The following is a 20,000-nucleotide window of genomic DNA, read 5'->3' as shown; positions in this document are numbered from 1 at the left end:
TGTTAAAGTGGTGTTTATGGGATGCATTTGCATAGTGTTCATAGCATTTTCTGCCTCCTGTCTCCTTCCCGTACACACACGTTTATAAGCTCTACTTTCCCCCCCTCGAATGCTCTCTACAGGCCTTCCTGACTGAAGGAACAAAATGAAAGAACCGTTGATTGAGGCAAAACAAGGAAGGTTGTTTTTTTTCATATTTCCTGTTTCAATAATTAATATGCATGAGTTTTATGGCCGCTTAAGATGTGATCAATTATTCATTAACTGCATGTTAATTGCATCCACAGTCGTGAATATTTAACCAAACACTAAATCAATGGGGTCGAATGAGTAGCAATATGGACATTTTATAAGCTTTGCCAAAATTAGGTTAGGCTTTAATGAAAAGAGAGAAGAGATTGAGGTATGAACGTAGGCAGAGCTGACTGCCTGTTTGGAAAACGCTCCCTATGAATAAATGGAGGACTGTTGACTTCTAATGGTACAGTCAGCGACTCGTAGCCTTTTCTTCTGCTTTGTCTCTTTATTCTCATCTCGTCCTTTTTTAAATGGAGAGGATGTAATCTCTTCATCTGCCCACTGTAGCCAGCCTTTTTCCCTCTCAAAGACTCCAGACTCCTTTGTCCTGGATCTTTGTGTACCTGCGTGTGTGTGTGTATGTGTATGTGTGTATGTGAGTGTGTGTGTGTGTGTGTGTGTGTCTCAGCGGTGTCTGGACGTTGACATTTCTCTGCTTGGATAACCATCGCGCCCTCTGTCCCTCTGTCCCTCCAGCCATGACGCAGGGTAATGTCACCTGTCAGTCTCAAACTCCTACTTACAACCACTGTCCTCCTTAAGTCACCCGTTCCTCTCACCCCGCCCATATGGAACACCGCCACCCTCTCGCTCCGACCCTAACTGCATCTCCCCCGGACCCCACATTGGAGACAAAGCCCACACAATATCCCAGCTCTCACTCCTTTTGCCTTCCTCTGCGTTACCTCACATGACTCCATATCCTCCTGCTCTTTCACGGCCGTATATCCAAATGGCAACCCGTCGCTTTCTCCAACTTAAATTTACCCCCAGGACTCTAGAATATGGAACGGGAAGACATCGCATCTCATGAATGGGAAAGTCAGGGGTGGGAAGTTGACTTTTTGCTTGGACCTTTGTGTGTTTGTGCCTGTTTTCAATTACTCTCCCGGCACAGGCAGGTTTAGGTTTATGCGTTATATGGGAATGTAATTGACTATAACTGCCCCCTTAACATTAACCAGGTGTACTAGCTGAGTGTGTGAGATTAGGCCCCGGGTCTTGGCTGCCCTGGTGTGTGTGGACTGTCTTGTGTGTATGTGTGTGTGTTGATGTTGATGTATTTATACCCTGACCCTGTGAGGTGCTGCCCATTAGCACTGCACTTAAATCTGACATTTTTCCCGTGTGTTTCTGTGCACATGTGTGTGTTTGCATGTGCATATTCCTACTGACTGGCCCAGCATGTCCGCTTCATCGTGCCTCTGCCTTCTTCTGCATTGGAGAATGAAAGGGAAAGTTAGAAAAAAAAAAGCCAGGATACAGAACCAGGCCGCTTCGAGGGGAGCTGACTTTACAAGGACAAAGTCAAAATGTGCCCATTCACGAGGCTGACACACTGTGATTTGTATGTATAGTGCTGTGCAGCCTGTGGGGCACTAGCCTAGGGCTATCACTGACACCCAGAGCCAGTCCACCAAGAGGGGGAGGTTGTGGAGGCGAACATGGAGCGTGTGTGTGTGTGTGTGTGTGTGTGTGTGTGTGTGTCTTGAAGAAAATGGTCATGCGGGGCGTCTGGTGGAAAGAGAAGCATCAACAGGCTGTCAATCAAGCCGTGGCCACAGCCTGTCATTCCTCGATAGAGCTCGTCCGGGGGAGAATGGGAGTCCCTGGGACCCCGAGAGGAGAAAGGAGGAGGAGGTGCAGGAGGGGAGCAGGGAGGGGACGGCTGTCTGTCTGTCTCAGCGACTCGGGCTTGATTTGATATTTGATATCGAGCATGTGGCATTTGAATGCAAATCTATTTTGATTGTCCCACCCTCTGATGGGGTTAATAGGAACCTATAGGGGATGTGTGTGTGTGTGTGTGTGTGTGTGTGTGTGTGTGTGTGTGTGTGTGTGTGTGTGTGTGTGTGTGTGTGTGTGTGTGTGTGTGTGTGTGTGTGTGTGTGTGTATAAGAGAGAGCTGGTTTGGGCTCACACACACACACACACACAGAATTATTCAGATGTATTGTATTACTCACCAATTCACTTGCATTAGGCTTTTTTCTCTAAAAGCAATATAAAGATATTTAACCAGTATAAATATATATATAAGATTACTGGTCAAAGGTTAAAAAAATGAATAAATCCTGTGTTGGTTAGTGTAGCTGTATTCTGTTGGAAGAACTCTATACACCCTGTGCATTACTGTGCGCATTTATGCATTTGAAAACATATGCGTGTGTGAGATAATTACTTTCCCTGCATGCATGTGGAGGATTGTGTTTCAAAGCGAGCATGCCAAGTAGGTAGACAGACAGACAAACAGATAGATGGGTGGATAAAGCCAGTATTACTGCAGTATGGAAATGCGAGGCTCAGTTCACTCCCAATTAGAGCGGTGACTTCTGAAATGCCATAATACCCATTAATTAGCAGGCTGCTATTTTCTCACTGATATGGCTAATTAGTCTGCGATGCTCTACACTATCTGGACCATTATTATTGGGTTGAAGCCATGCAAACACACTTAAACACACTCGTTCGTGTTTCCGCCGAACACCAGAACGCTCACATTCATATACATACTAGCGTGCAACAATTTCCCACAGCTGAGTGACCCTGATTTAAGTGACACCATTATATGCTTCAGTGGCAGAATAGCACAGCGTGAGAGAGGTAATGGTTAAGAATGGGGATGGTGTCAAACAGTCACGGACCGGCACCCCATCTTCCTCAGTGATCCTCACATCATGTTATTGTACACTGGTAAACCCCAGCAAACAGCAGCGCCGCCGGTCCCTCTGTGGGAAACAATGCAGGAGTGTTTCAGATGTCTTAGCATATTTGTTTATGGGGCTCTGTCTGCCTCAGCAGTCTATCAGTGTGTGTGCCCCCCCCCCCCCCCCCCAACGGACAAGCCACCAACACATCACCATGAGGCCGGGGGAACCCTTCCATCACTCCTTCTCTGATTGATCTGTTGTTTCCCCACGACAGTAAAGGAGTTGAAAGAAGTTTAAAAAACAGGTCTTTTGTGTGTGACAACCACTTTCACAAGTTTATTAATCATCTTCATCAATAATGCAGCCCTGGTCCTGCTGTCATGCTGCGTAAGTGTGTGTCCATCCCTGTGTGTGTGTGTGTGTGTGTGTGTGTGTGTGTGTTCACATGCATTCCTGTGTTTTCACACTCCTCGCAGCCCGATGAACTTCATAAGTGTCCCATCACCACTTTAATCAAATTACTTATGAACCAAAATTGACAGTTTTCATTAATTATAAAGGATTATTCTAATTGCAATTCAAATTTATTCATTTAGAACAGACGGCATTCAGTAATGTTTCAGGAAATTTGCATATTAAATGGAGAGGGTAATCCATTAGCTATGCAAATGTATGCATGATTCCTTATTTTGTGATTGGTGGGCCATATGTAGCAGGCTGGGGGTATGCAGGTGAGGAATCTAGAAGGAGCTGTAATATGTTTGATAAACACACGGGGATGCTGAGGCCAAAACACACGTGAACATCTCTACATGCACAATCGCACACACACACACACACACACACACACACACACACACACACACACACACACACACACACACACAGAAAATCGTATGTTTTAGTTCAGTCTCTCTCTTCTCTTGGCCCATCACACGCTCTCACTCTCATTTCTTACGCTCCCACTCGCTGTTTCCATATTCCTCCCTCAAGACCAATTGGAGGGAGCAACTTTTCACCTGAGAACAAATGCAGCACACTAATTAAGTTTTTGATTTCTGATCCAGCTGCATTTAGAAACATAACCTTGAGCTTGTGTACATTCACAGTCCCAGTCATGATTTAATACTGCGCTTAAATGGAACAAAAAGAAAGAATTTTTGCAAGCGGCACATTCATTCCCACAATGTATGGGGCCGGTCCCAGGCTGACACAATGTTCTTTATCAAGCTATATATAGTCAATGCATTATGCATTAAGTTTAACATGTGCTTAAATCAACACTATTCAATATGAATACATCAGTCTTCAACTAAGGCATAGAGGAGAACAGTCAGGGTGAATGACTGCATAGGAAAGCGGGCGGGCAGCACGCGGTCACACACACCCTTCGGCTGTGTGGCAGCATCTACACAGGCCGATGACAGGGCCATTATTCACTGGTCAGTCCCACGAGGGCAGGGTTTGGGCTGGACATGGTAGCAGAGCGTCCCACCTTGGCGAGACAGCGCTGAGGTGAGGGGGACCAGGACCCTTCATTACTCCTGTGGTCTGGGGCCCGGAGCTTTTTTCCCTCGCTCTCCGTCTCTTTGTCTCTGTCTCCATCAGATTAATGGGCCAGGCCCCGACAGAGGAAGTGTTTCAATCAGCGCCGTCTGCCAAGCTTGTCTGTCATCCAGACAGCCTCTTATTCATCATGGCTTTGATACACACATACATACATACACACACACACACACACAAATGCACAGATGTTTATTTGCCTGGATTTTTGCCAGTGCTATAGAGGACAGCCCAGCCACAGGTAGTGATGCTATCAGGCTTGTTGAATGCAGGACTACACGCTTACCAGGCAGGAAGGAGTTCATCGCCCGTCTTTCAATGTTCCCTGAATGATTTCTCAGTTGAATTTTGAATGATCCTTTTTGGATGAAATGGATGAAACACAATTGCTTAAGTGTCTCTGGGACTTCTGTCCCCAAGCTGAGACTGGAGCTCCTGCTCCAGGGGAAAGAGAGGAGCGATCTCTCCCAAGCGAGGCTTCTCCCCGAGCGCCAAAGTCGCATCACGGGTTGTCCCCAGCCCACCGTCTCCCTCCTCCAGGGTCCATTTGTTCTGAGAAATATTTAACAACGGGGCAAATTCAGCTGACATGACATGCTCACACATCGGGCAGATGCAGCCGAGGAGGAGGATGGGACGGAGCAAGGAGCGGGCTGGGAATGAATTTTTCAGTGCAGTGAGATGTTCTATTTGAATAAATCATGACACTTAAGATAGACATGAGGGCAATATAGAGGTGCTTGCTGCTACTTTCTGGAGTAGCACTCCAAAGGAATGGAGTAAAGTGTGTGAGCGTGTGTGTGTGTGTGTGTCTACCCTTCTGTTTCTGTGTGCTCAATATGTGTTGTTTTCTTCTACGTTGTGAATTTGGTAGTGGAGTTATCTATCTGGTATTAGTCTGGCATATACCGGATGTTTCTTCCACAGCAAACTGGGCCACTGCAGTGTTGGAGCCTGATGTCCGAGGCCCAGGGCCAGACCCAGAGACAGACCTGGTTCTGGATTATTAATGTCCTCCCCCCCTGTGGAGCCTGCCCCCCTCCCCCACACAGTGCCCCCCCTACACCCCTGGGGTCAGCCTGCATGGCTCCTGGTGCAAGGCCCCCCTCATAAATCTCCCTAAATTACTGTGTGTATGTGTGCATGTGTGTGTGTGTGTGTGTGTGTGTGCCTTCAACATATACTGCAGGCAGGGAGACAGGTCACCAGGAAAACAAGCCAGTCAGGCTCTTGGTTGAAGTGTCAGTGATGCATGGCGGAAAGCGTGAAAGAAAGAGTTGCAGAGAAAAGAAAGAATATGAGAAACACAAGGGGGAGGAAAAAACACACGAAGCAGGAACTGAGGAAGATATCGCTCTGAGTGCTCCACGCTTCACCTTCAGTTACGTTGCCTATTTGTCACTCTTTATATGTTCCAAATATTTACACTTAATTTGAACTTACCTCTGACTTCATTAGGATCGATTTCCTGAACAAATCTTAATGCTTAATTGCTGAAGTGTAAGGTCCTCCATTCCTCTACCTGCCTAGATTAGTTCAACATGTCCCACGGTGGTAACAGGCATTGGGAAGTGCTGTTGTGTCACTTAGTTAACCCCGGAGACAAATGGCTCCCCTCTGGAGCACAGTGAATTACACACCTCATGAAGCATATTAGGAGCCAGACACAGTGCTTTTCTTCTGGAGATGATCTGAAATGGATGGAGGGAGAGAAAGAGGAGACGGCTGAGTTATGGCATCACCCACAGCCATTTTTATAGCACATCGGCGTCAGGAAGAGGAGAGAGAGGAGGGGTGGAGAATAAAGAAATCAGGCAGTGAAATGTACAGCACAATGTGCAACTCAAAGGCTGAAAAGATGAATGAACTCGAACTACTGCAGAAGATGAAACCACACAGTTCCAAAGTTATCCGTGTTAAATTTGACAAGGAGAACAACTCTTTAACTCATTTCATGCTAATGTAGGAAAATTATTAGAAAATATAGGAGAATTTTCCCTCGGAGGCTTCTTTGCTGTTAGCTAATCGCTTAGACAATCTTTATCACCACTGTAATAATATTTAGATGCTACAGGGATTACTTAAAAGTTGTGTTATAATTGCTTTCTTTGTTTTGTTTTTTTATGGGCAGAGGGTGATTTTGTGCTTAATTGCTCCAAAGTGACAAATAATGCCCGTTATGATATGATGAAAGTGTGCGATCATTAAATTACTACAGCGACCGGCTGCTTGTGTTTATTCGTTCATTTTTCCCTGTTACAAATTTATGCCATGAGGCTTCAAGAGGCCAAGCATTTATTTACACAAATTCACTTCCACAGCCATTCCTGGATTTGGGGGTAATTACATGAGAGCAAAATGGTTTTATTTCATTTAATCCAGCCGCAGCAGCAATTTGCACTGATAATATTTGTAGCTGTTGAGTCTGCACAGTAAAACAGCATGAAACCAGCAAGAGTCTCATGTACAAACAGAGAAGCGGGTCTGATAATGAAAACACAAAGTTATGCAGGAGATGATGATGCGGAAAATGTATACAGCAGAAAATGTATTGAAATAAAATAGAACTTTTTGGTTTGCAATCATAAATATACAAATATTGTATGCAGGACCAGTGCCAGGAAAGGAAATGACCCTCATTCAAAAATGTCATATTTTACCTATGTTTTATTCATTTAATTGTTAATGAATATTCTGTTTTATCAGATTTCTCTAAATATGTAAAGTTGTCAGGTCTTAAAATCACCAGAATATGCTTCGGGGAAAATGTGTTGGACAAGAGTATCTTCTAAGCAGATGCTAAACCAACCTGACCTCCGTGTCCGCAGTGGCAGATATAATGGTAATCATTAAGGAATCCAGTCCTGGTTGAATTTATGCAATTTTTTGTTGTTGTTGGCAGCAAGCAACCCTCCTGATTTCATTCTCCATATTCTGCTATACTTCTGAATACTTTTCTGAAACAAATATTACCACAACAATATTTGGAAAGATCGTGGAGAAGGAAATAAAAAAAGAGCAAAACTAAACAGAAGCTTACAAAAAAAAGGTCTCTGTAAAGATGGTAACCTTTTGTTGTGTTACACCTACATTAAAAGGTGGAGTACTTATATTTGTGTCATGCAAGTGTCACATGAACCTGTTCATGTTCATCTTTAATTGATGCACAATTATTTATTTATTTATTTCTTATTTATTTATTTATTGTTGCCGATACACTCTTCAAAAATATTAAAATGTTGATTAATATAAAATGAATAATGAAGCCCTACCTATAAGTGTAAAATTTCATCTGTTTGTTTTTTTATTTTTATTGTTTATTGATTCTGATGAGCATAATTGCTTTTAATCATAATATTTTACTGTTGTCCAAAATGTACTCAGAATCACATGCTGTTAGTATATTTTTTTTGCTTCTATAAAGTGTTCTCAACGAATGAATTATTTTTTTCACAGATTAATTAAAAAGTGAAGAAAACATGATAACAAATAGCTCATTCGATCAAATGACAGAATTATGGGCTATAATCAGCTATCTGTCCATATTTACTGTCAGCTGTCAATCAGATTATCCATAAATCCTTAAAGTAATCTGTTTGCTTTTGCATATCAGCACACGCTGCTCTTTACCCCTCAGCACAACACAGACACACTTGGTTGATCCATGTAAATGTGTGCAGCCGTGATCCTTGTCTTTTGGCTCCCGTGGAGACGGCGCACAGAGGACTCAACATGCTACAGTTTTGTACCATTTCTGTGTGGCTGCTCCAGACACCTTAAGTCATGTAAATAATGAATCAGATGATCCATGCATGCAGGAGACTGAAGGGACACGCTGACGTATAGCAGGGCAAATGAGGCTTGCTGACTCTCTGACTTCCTTGTCTTCATCTCTTCTCACACTCAGTATCTCAACAGTGTCTCATTTTTTCTTTTCCCCCACTGGCTCCTCTTCTTCCGCTCTCCGGTCCAAATGTTTAACCTCCTGATTTGGTCAACTCTGACTCTGGTGACCCCTAACTTTTTTCGATCCACTTATCCATCACCTGTCTATCACGAATACCTCAGAGGAGGAGCAGGAGGACACATTGGGAAAAGAACGGAGTCAATGAATTAAACACGAGGTGCAGCGAGGAAGGTGGAGTATCTCGGACAAGTGGACGTCCATGAATGTCTGCAAGGCTGCTCCTTGACCTGGAGGAGATAATAAAGTTTGGAGACCCTCAGCTTTTGGGGGCCAACAGCCACTGCAAAAAACATCACTTTGGGTCATGAATTATTGAGATATTGGCCTACAGCCTCTAAAATATACAGGGACCCTCCTGTGTGTGTCTGTGTCTCCTTCCTGATTTCACATCCTTCTATCTTTCTATCAATTTCTCCTCCAACTTTCCACTTCCCAGCATCTCTTTTTCTATTCTTTCCCCTTTCTCTTTCGGATTTAGCCCCTTGCAATGGCATGGTTGTAAATAAAAAAAAAATACAAAGCCGGAGAAAAAAAAGAGGAGCAGCAGAGACAGTTTGTTATTCAGATCATACACGGTTTCTTCTTCCTTACTTGAAGAACAGCGTCTACAACTAACCAGCTGTCATGCATTTGAAAGTTGTCAGGGATAAATTCACAAGTTCTTGTGTTACATCAGATGCTTGTAATGTGCACAGCAGTCGGCTGGCCCATGAAATGAGACCGAATTCTGGTCTGTCCATTTATCTTCTTTGCTCTCTTGTTTTTTCCTCGATGAAGCAATTGTCCAAGACTGCTGCTTACTGGGTTTCTCTTGACATGTTTGTGTGTGTGTGTGTGTGTGTCTGTGTGTGTGCGTGTATGTGTGTGCGCACGATGTGGTTGGCCGTGCATGATTATATCTAAGACAGTTGGCTCCAAACGCGCTGCCCAGTGCAGAATCCAAGCCATAACAAATGAACACAGGGTAGAAAATAAGACATATGAAAGAAAAGCTGAGCAAAGGAGTGATTCTCTCTCTGGCTAGTGGAGATCTGTATTGTAAGCAGTTTCAGCTGTCAGCACTTCTTTGAGCTACCTCAAAGGGAGGAGGAGGAGGAGACGGAGAAGGGAAGGGTGGGATGTTGTAGTTTTATTTTCCCCTTTTGAGGGTTTCTGTTTATTTGTACACAGCGCTGTTTATTTTTTGCGGTTCATTTGATATATATATGTTTTCTCTATATATATTTTTTTAAAGCAAATAGACAATTCAGAGGGAGGCGTGGAGGAGGACGTACAGTACAGCCGTTTCAGTTAAGGAAGAACTTGTCCGGCTTCAAGGCCTGGGGTGGGGCTGGGGAATAAATTGTGAGCCGTCCCCTTTCTGCTTTTCAGGCCACGGAGCCCCCACCACCACCACCAACACCACGATCCCCCCCTTTACTCCTCCGGCCCTCTCTCCTCCCTCCCTCCCTCATTAAGTATTGATGTGGGTAGCCATACTTGCCATCTCAGCCTATTAATAATGCATGGCAGGTGCTGTTGATGTGGTCTCTCACACTGAGATTGAGAGAGGCAGGAATGGCAACACTGTGCAGCATAGTAGCTACAGCACAACCTCCGTCACGCTCTGCAGCTGGAGGTGTGGGGGTGGAGGGGGGGGGGTTGCGTCTGCCCCGGTGAGTTTATGGCAAACTGTGACAGCAGCTTGGAGATGGATATACAAGCTACCATCTTACTCAATATCCTGGAGCTGTTTTTACATAGAAAACTGACTTTGTCATAAACAAGCCACAGATGAGAGCAAGGATGGTGTATGAGCCTCATCTTCCACCGCTGTTTTATTTGTTTTATTTGTATTTTGTGTTTTGTTGAAGAAGCTCATGCAGCACACAGAGTGACAGACACCAGGTCTTTTAATGCTCATTTGTTTTTCTCTCCTTCACCTCTGTTTTTTGTTGTTTTGTTTTGTTTTTCAAATGCAGGTTTTTCCTCAAGTTCTTCCTAAAGTGTAACCAGAACTGCTTGAAGAATGCTGGGAACCCCAGAGACATGAGGCGCTTTCAGGTGAGATGTAGCTGTCAATGCAGCCTGTGTCGCATCTTGGGCGAGGACCACACTTCCTGGAGCTGTATTTTAGAATTGTGACATGGCAGGAACATCTCTTTTGTTGAAGACTGAGTATTTATAGGGTCACATAAAGGATCTCTGACACACACACATAAATGCTCTATTCTGCTGTGATCAGTCAAGAGAGAGCATCCCCAAGGTCTTTCTTGGGTAAAAGCCCTTTGCTCCCCTAATACCGCAAGCTGCTGTCACAAAATATCCCGTACTATAAGTTTGCAACAAGTATGTCTCATTCATATATATTATACCATAAGAATTATTAATTTAAATACAATAAATATAAATGAAAATTAATTACAATTCCACCCCAAACATTAAACTGTCATTGATTTTCCTTTGTACTTAAAGTGGGTATGAAAGAAAAACGTTATAAAATATAAAGATTGTGGGGATGAACCCAAAGAAAATGACCTGCTGATCATTAATTTCTTAATTGTGTTTGAATCTTTTAGCTCATTATTATGATTTTTAAGTCTGCAAACTTACACTTTTGTTAAAATATAAGTGTTTTTACGAAAAGAGAATGTCTTTGTCCAGCAGCGATCAGCAGATGACTAAATGTAGACCTGCAGGTGAGCAGTTAAAGACTGCAGTGTGTGTGTGTGTGTGTGTGTGTGTGTGTGTGTGTGTGTGTGTGTGTGTGTGTGTGTGTGTGTGTGAAAGTGTCTACGGAGTCTGTGAGAAATGTTAAGAAGCTTTTTTTTATTTCTATATAAGAGGTGATTATGGACGTTTAACTTTTACGAATATGTTTTGCTGCCAAAAGTATTTATTTCGTCAATATTCAAAATAAATTCATTTTTTAAACAAATATTTTTTCTAATGACAAGTTAAAGCAAACTTGCTATTAATCTATATGCTAAATTCAAACATATGTTCTCTCTTTAGAGTATATGATATAAATAAGTGATAAATGTGGAGGTGTCAATAAGTGCCAGAAATTAAAAGTAGCGTCAAATTAAAAGAAGATTGTACAGGAATTTATGACATCAGTGTTCAGGGGAACAAACACTCTGCTGTATAATTTGCAGATTAAAAGGGAGGCTCATTAAAGTTCAGCTTTTTCATTATTTCTCAGGTGGTTGTGTCAACTACGGTAAGCGTGGAGGGTCATGTCCTGGCTGTATCCGACAACATGTTTGTACACAACAACTCTAAACATGGGCGCCGAGCTCGGAGACTCGACCCATCAGAAGGAACCCCGTCCTACCTGGAACACGGTACTAAAAACTGGAACAAAACACCCCAAATCTGTCACTAATCTTTCTTTGTCTTTATCGTCTTCACTTTCTTTCAGTCTATTCCATTCCCCTCCTCCCCGCTCTCACCCCCTTCCCCCGTCTGGCTCTGCTCTCAACCCCTCCTCTGTCTCCATTCTATCCCGCTCAAGACCTGCTCTCTTGTTTTCTTTCTTATCTCTTTCCTGCTTTCTCCCAGATTCTCACTTTCCACTCTTGTAAGGGTTCTAAGTCGAGCTAAGAGAGGAGAGATTGGTAGCGAGCGAGTCTCTTGTCTCTCCCTGGTGGCTTGCTCCCCTCAGGTCTCTGCCTCTGGGCCTTCTACTCTGCCTCGCATAAGCACTATGTGTCTTATGAGGTCTGTTGTGCTTAAAGCCAACACTGGTTTTATTTCCTTTGAGACCCGCTTTTATCCTCCAGCCCTCCATCACTCCCATCTCTCAGGTTTTCAAACACACCCATACACACGAAAAAAGCCCATACACACACACACACACACACACACGCACACCCCCGCATGCAGACCCAAACCTTTAATACTTCATAATGACATGTGCGCATGATTTAGGAGCCAGCACTGATTCCCAAGTCTCTAATCCAGTTATTTTCTCATTTCGATTTCCCAGACATTGAATAAGAGAAACATATTTTTTTTCTTTTGAGGAGAGTCAACCTCAGGGATGATAATGACAAAAAACTAAGAAGGGATTTACATGATGGCCTACAATATATTGCATTAAGATTGGATGTTGTGGTGACGTCTTGCTGTTCTCCAGAGGTAAGGCGGGTAACTTGTCCCTGTACCCACTCTCACAGGCTATTAAAGAAGTTCACAAAGACAAGACATAAAGGAGATGTCAGCCACACTGAGACAGAAGGAAGAGTGCACACAGTATGCTACACAAGATGTCAGAGAGGTTTTGTTTGGGAATTTCCTCTTCTCTGATATTCTGTTCTCCTGATGACTCGGGTGTGAAGAAGGAACAAGAGGGAAAGAAAAAGATAGAGGGTAGAACTAGGTACCATAGTCAGAGGTAAAAGTGTGAGATAGTATCAAGAAAAGAGCAAAATGATAAAGTAGACAGCAGTTTCCTTTTCTTTTTTTGTTTCCACTCTGTGTTGGGAGTGCACAACTTCAGGGGCCCATTTCAGGAGGTAATAGATGAGCAGTGCATAGAACAGATGGCACAGAGGAACACCCCAAAGTATAATCCTATCACATGGATTCACGTTCCACCATCTGGTTAATCCACACACACATCCACACATGCACACATGCACATGGAGCGCACATAATATTAGCGGCTGTGAAAAAGAGGCATCTTAGGCCATGATTACGGCCACAGATTGCTGCTTGGTGAACGTTGATCTCTGCAGGCGTATCGGGGGGCTAAATATCATTCCAGCTTGTTGGGGAGGATCAACAGAACAGGGAGTCAGGCAAAGAGCAAAGGCTAGGCTTCAGGGAAAAAGTCAACCCAGCCTAAAGTGGATTATGCCGCTTTACAGAATTACAGCATGTGTGACAAGCTGCATATCTGTTAAGGAGAGGAGATTTAGCTTGTATAAACATGTATTTGCCCAATGCTGCTCTTTTCTTCAATCACATTCAGTAATCTCCAAGTCCATATTACCAAGAGATAAGGTCAAAAAGCACAATGAATACCAGTTAGTGAACATGCAGTTTATTGTTCTTCTCTTTTCTCTGATAACACATGAAGAATATGCTTCAAAAGGGAAAACACAGAAATTTCACAAAATTCATCAAAAATATCCAAGCCGGAGCTGAAGCGACCCTGCGTGGTCTTCCACTCCGTGTCCGGGCGCTGAGACGGCCACACAGATATCTATGAAGCAGACAGCTGAGTGGGAGCTAAGTGTCTGGTTAATGAAGGCGGCGTATTCAGAGGGCTGAGCGACTGTTGGCTCTGCTCTGCTCCCTGGTCGCGTGGCCTTTGATCAGACACTCAGCACACCTGACATTTACACGCCTGTACGATTCGCCACGTGTCATAAAACAAGCGCACCACTGCTGCCCTCACACAGAGGGCAGGGGTGATGTTTAATAACGGGGTGCATATAATCACTCTGATTAGTATTCCTTGCTCGCCCTGACCCATGGGATAGAGGAGAGGTGTGTGTGTGTGAGTGTGTGTGTGTAGACTGTACTTGGTGCATAGCATAGACCTTTATGGGCTGTCATTATATTGGTTAATGTCTAATCTACTTTGTCTATTAATCTTGCAGCAACCCCCAGCATCAAAGCCATCAGTCCCAGTGAAGGCTGGACCACAGGGGGCGCTACAGTCATCATCATCGGGGACAACTTCTTCGACGGCTTGCAGGTCATCTTTGGTACCATGCTGGTCTGGAGTGAGGTTAGTCATCATGTGTCATCCAGGAGGGGCAACTCTAAGGGCAGATGTGTGCGTAGTGAACCAATTAGTTCACAATTTAAATAGTCACGAAGGATTTTTGTGTATTTTTATATGATGAAGTCATGAAAAATGACAAAAATCGGGCTGTTTCAACTTCCTGAATGTGTGTGCCTTTCACAGTAGAGGAAAACAAGACTGACTTGAAACCGATCAAACAAACTATTACGTTTATTTTATTGACTAACAAAAATAAGTACTATGAAAAAATAATGAATGGCTAATTAAAAAATAATTTTCATCTCCACTATAATCTCATAGCAAGATATTTCACATTCTCACAAAGCCCATTTTCTCATGTCTTTCTGTTGTGAGTCCTACTGTTGTCATGTCTGTTCTCAACCAATTCAGTCTTTTATTAGAGTCCTATGTGCAAACTGTACACTATGAATCGCTTTGTAAGGAGCATCTGCCACATGACTAAAATGTAAATGCGGTGTATGTGTGAAATTGAAGGTCACTGAGCACCACAGCTAAACAGGTTTTGCTTTAGTAAAGGAATAATTCTATAAAAAGCTCTTATATTATCTCTCTGCGAGGTGAGTGGGGCCAGACAATGGTAGAATAAAAGCGTAGCTAAGTGAGCAATGAAAGGGACAGTTTGAGCAGCACACGTATACACATACACACACATACACACACATACACAAGTCACTGGCAGCAGCATTGATAGGTTTTGAGCGCTGCTAGCTTTGAGTGCTAGTTCACCATAGTGTGTAGAAAACGAGCTCTTGGTGAGGTCTCATCTGTGTTTTGTCTTGTTACCATTTTCCATCAAAGAGCCTTCAGCATACACACATACACACACACACACACACACACACACACACATACGCGGCTAGTCGGCTCATCAACCACACTAAGTGAGCCTGTTTAAGACGCAGTGGTGCTTTAATGTGGCTAACGGCTGCTAGACAAGCTCAGCTGACAGACAGGGAGACGGGGGCAGCAGAGATGAGCGTATTATATATTTACCTACACTGTGTAATAGGCGTATGTAGAGGAAGGAGTGTTTTATTCATAAACAGATAACTGCTTTTGAACCCTTCTTACAGAGCCCATGTCAGCACTGATAACCATCCTAAGCTTCACAGTGACATTGCCTTAGGCTACAAAGCCACCTGAGGGCTTTGGCACAAACACATCATTTTCAGACTGATTATACAAAGAAAGAAAGTCAAAAGCTGCAAAGGAAAAAGGTCTGAGGAGAGCCGAGAATAGTCCCCTGAGCACGTGTTTGGATGTGAAGTTCCATTGAATTAATCTTTTTGCCCTCTCTGGTTCTCTGTAGCTGATCACCCCCCATGCCATCCGTGTGCAAACTCCTCCCAGACACATCCCCGGGGTGGTGGAGGTTACGTTGTCCTACAAATCCAAACAGTTCTGCAAAGGCACACCCGGACGCTTCATCTACACAGGTACTACCTATGCACGGACACTAATAGCAATAATTTACAAAGCATTGTACATTTGAAAAAAAAAAAAGAAGGATTTATCACATAAAAATAATCACATAAAAATGTCACACAGCAGCTTTAAGTATTATTAAGACAATATTTTTGCAGTGTCTACTGAATGTTACCATGTACATTATGCTGCTGCGCTGTTTCTGGACAAAATGTGCATGCTAAACAATTTAAAATTCAATATCACAACTCAATAATTCAGAGAAAAAACCCGACTGATCAGCAGAGGAAATGTGTTTGCCCTCTTTTATGAAGCAGGTAAAGGTCACGGGGGGGGTTAACCTTTTGATTAGTGGGATTATTGAGATTTAACCCTGTCGAAGACGTGATTTACAAAGGACCAGATCCACAAGGAGACGGCGATTTTGAACGGCGGGCGCGAAGGCATGAATAGCTTCATTGTTACATCAGAGCATATCGGTGCAGAGTTATAGCTATGTGGTGAATAGAGGGGCAGAGAGAGTGGATGTGAAGCGGTGATTGACCAATGCGAGGCCACAGGTCCTTGGGGAGTTGGTGAATCACATAAATCTGTCTGTAATCTCAACCACTGATAGACTTAGGCTGTAAGCCCTGGCTGGAATTGCCAATATTTGACAAAACCAAAATGGAGAAAGAGAGTGTGTGCGTCACATCGCTGCTGTGCTTTTTCTGCTTCTCGCGCGCGCGCGTGTGTGTGTGTGTGTGTGTGTGTGTGTGTGTGCCCTAATTACTGTGCATGGACAGACTCCATGTCCATGGGTAATAATTATGACTATGTTTGTGTACTTGAGGGAAAGGCTGCAATCGGCTGCCTTTGTTTGTTTACATATATGTGCGAAAGTACTCCAAGCACACACATGCAAATTGACAAGTAACTGCATTACTAAGACAGAGGGCAGATGGGTGGCCAGCCTTTGCCATGCCAGAACTGTCTAACAGTCCGGGCTCTGCCAAACCCATAGAGCTGTGCATATATGTGTGTGTGTGTGTGTGTGTGTGTGTGTGTGTGTGTGTGTGTGTGTGTGTGTGTGTGTGTGTGTGTGTGTGTGTAGGTGTGTGTACAGCCTTTTAATGTGCCAGACATGTTGGAACCGTATGCATAAACACCGTATCTCTTCCTAGGCCTCCATTCCTTCCCCTTGTCACATTCACTTATTCAAATCTGGCGTCTTTGGATGAATTTATCCCCTCTCTCTTTCCCTCTCTCCGCTCTCTCCGCCTCTTGACTTCTATGGAGTCACAGAAGAATCTCAACAGGTGAGAGGTAGCAAGAGGTCATCCACTGGGAGCTGAACAAACACACTGTGGTGCTGCTCGCCAAGCGCTGGCACCATCACAGTGATACAGTCAAGCGTGTCAAGGCAGAGATCCCAGCCCTGCTCTTCACATACTTCACTCCTGCCACCGCTTTGCACCTTCAACGGGTATTTCTACCTCTCCCAGCACCAGATATAAGCAGCTATGGGATAATCGTTTTAAATTCACCTAGCGAGGGAGAACCTGGGCACAATTTTGTGTCACAATGAGATCGATGACGGCATGAGCGCAGCATTTGAAGCAAACAACAATTGATAACAGTGGTGGGTGAGAAAGGCTAGAGAGGAAGGGGATTGCAGAGAGGGATGTAGGATTACCGTGGGCCATGTTGCCCTCCTGGGTCTGTTTGGCACCAGTTTGAGCCCAGTTGCCAGTGGGTACTAATCATGGAGGATTGGCAGCACCGCGTGGCAGCTGGCAGCTCATGCATACGCACACGCGCACGTCAACACAGAGCCGTACTCCCACACACGCATGCAGTCATATATTACTTGCGCATGCACGATCACACACACACTGAATTACATTGGGGACAGCTGGCATTGCTAATCAACTTCAGCTGAGGAGAGGGAAGCTAGCAGCTCGCAGACCTAATTAATTCACTACATACCCAATACTGCTGCTACCGCTCTTTTGAACAACACGTCCAACGCAAACACATACCTGTGTATAGGTTTTTAACACAACTCAACCCCCGCCCTCCACACACACACACACACACACGCACACACACACACACACACACACACACACGCACACGCACACGCACACACACACACACACACACACACGCATACCCATTTTAGCAGCAGTTCAGGAGGAGCAGGCAAACAGGACTTTTGGTACAGAGGAGATTCGAAGAGAAGCTATTACAGTAATGTGTCCTCTGTCGTCTCTGAGGACTCTTCTGCCATTAGACTTCAGAAAGCTCCAATTAGACTCATCAAAGGCAATTAAGCTCTCCACTGATAAGAATAAAAGAATGTTGTTTTTTTCTCATTCTCTGCTCTTCCTCTGTCTTTTTATCCCCTTATCCCACTTCTGCTCGTCTCCCTGCCCTCTGCCTTACCCACCTCTGGGGCTGACGGCACTCCCTAATCCACCCCCCTCTCCATCTATCCCCCTCTCTTTCTCTCTCTCTCATTATCAGGTCATGCCCCCCTCACCCTCCTCCCCCCTATCCTCATCCACCCTGTACAAATGCGTCTCCATGTTTAGTTGTGTGTCACCTTTTACTTGATTGCTGTCTTTTAAACATTCATCAGAGGAACTCCCTTTTCTTTTCTCCATACAACATAGAGAGATAATGCTCTCTGCCACTAGGCCCTACATATGTGTGTGTGTGTGTGTGTGTGTGTGTCAGCGTGTGTCTGTACGTGTTTGTGTGTGTGACACGGGGATGCTGGTCATAGATTGAGGGACTTGATGAATCACCCTTGTCGTTCAAAAGGCAATCCCTCCCTCCTCAGTATGCAGCCGCGTCTGCTTAGTGCTTCCGCTACAGCTTCTGCTGATATTAAAAGGCTCTGCTGGCTCACATTAAGGCCAGCTCTATGTGCACAGACATGCATCTGCACACACGCACGCACAAACATTAGGGGTAGTTTTTCAGCTCTGAGTGCAGATTAGGTGTGTGGGAAACATCATTCAGTTGCATTGAACAGCAAGGGAAAAAGACAAAAGTCAAGAACAGAATTTAAACCAGCTGGGAGGCTGCTGACATTTCTCTCTGCGTGTCTCTGCCTTCCTCTGTGCTCCAAATTAGTTTTAGGAGTGAAGGAAGGACTGTCAGTTGTCTGTCATTTTATCCACTGCAGACACTGGAGTGAAACACAGATGATGCCAGCGTAAGCGTTGCAAGCATGAGCATGCTCTGTCAATTTTTGATTTATTTTAGCCCTAATTAAGCTGTTCACACACACTGGGAAAGATTGTTCAGCTCAGATGGTGCCTGCGTACTTCAGACTAGTAATACATCTGATGCTGATTGTGTTGACATGATATTGGTACAATTTACCTAACAATCAATGAGAAAATCTGTTGACTATTTTTACAGATAGAGATTTATCCTACATCCATATCGCCTCCACTAACACACGAGTACATCCACACATCAGACACACAAATGCTGCACATAGTCATCTGGCAATAAAAGTGGGGTGTGACCATGAGCCGGTCAATTACTTGTCTTGCTCCTATTTGTGAATGCTCTCATTTATTGAGCTTGGGTGGAGGCCTGCTGTTGATTAAAACGGCTGGTCTCCAGCTGGAGACAGGACCAGCTGAGATAGCTGCACACACTAATGTTTACTGCGCACAGCCTTAGCATCGAGGAAATTCACACCTCTATTTGAGATTGAGATTAATTTTCTGCACCATGTGGCTTGTCTTCCCTCTTTAGCATGCTCCGTTCTTATTACAGGAGCATCTGGTCTATGATGATGATGTAAATGAATTTTGAATGTAGATTATTTTATACCCCACTGAAATGAGCGCCGTTCACCAGGGAAATTATTTCGTCTATTTTCTTATGTCTTAATTCAGCCGTGCACTTTTCTTCCAGATTTTCAGAATTTGCATTTTCCTAGAGAGGATCTGTGCTGTCAGGTATTGTTAACTGTCAATGTGCACTTTTTTGCAACACATAATTAGAGCTTAGGTTGTAGCATCCACACCCCCATTGATTGAAGAAGCTTCAGAACACCCCCACCCCCCACCCCCACCCCTCTCCCATCCATTCCTCCTCTGTCAGCCTCAGCCTCTCCCTTCCTTTAGGAGCAAAAAGCTCTACTCATCTGTTTTCTGTGTATGAATTTCCAGCCATGCATTAGTCTCTCTGACATGTTCAAGCGATGCTTTATTTAGCTTGTCGGATTCTGCAAATAAACGCAATCTCGGGGTTTATGGAAAAATGGATAAAAATTAGATTGTAAGGTATTGATCTGGATTGTGAGTAGTCAGTGGGGGTGTGGGAGTGT

The 20,000-nt window shown here is 44.0% G+C and overlaps 1 protein-coding gene across 4 annotated transcripts in view; it reads left to right on the top strand.

Annotated features, from left to right (window-relative positions):
- ebf1a (EBF transcription factor 1a) overlaps window positions 1–20,000 on the top strand; it is a 53,326-nt gene that overhangs the window by 19,187 nt on the left and 14,139 nt on the right. For all 4 annotated transcript variants that reach the window (XM_068325266.1, XM_068325267.1, XM_068325263.1 and 1 more), the window contains exons 7-10: window positions 10,440–10,521; window positions 11,663–11,804; window positions 14,070–14,200; window positions 15,549–15,675. In XM_068325266.1, coding sequence (XP_068181367.1) covers window positions 10,440–10,521; window positions 11,663–11,804; window positions 14,070–14,200; window positions 15,549–15,675 — 482 coding nt within the window. The remainder of the gene's footprint in view (window positions 1–10,439; window positions 10,522–11,662; window positions 11,805–14,069; window positions 14,201–15,548; window positions 15,676–20,000) is intronic.

This window comes from Antennarius striatus, chromosome 10 (assembly GCF_040054535.1).
Source record: "Antennarius striatus isolate MH-2024 chromosome 10, ASM4005453v1, whole genome shotgun sequence".
Lineage (NCBI taxonomy): Eukaryota > Metazoa > Chordata > Actinopteri > Lophiiformes > Antennariidae > Antennarius > Antennarius striatus.
Note: the sequence above shows the minus strand (reverse complement) of the source record. Positions and strands in the feature narration are given on the sequence as shown.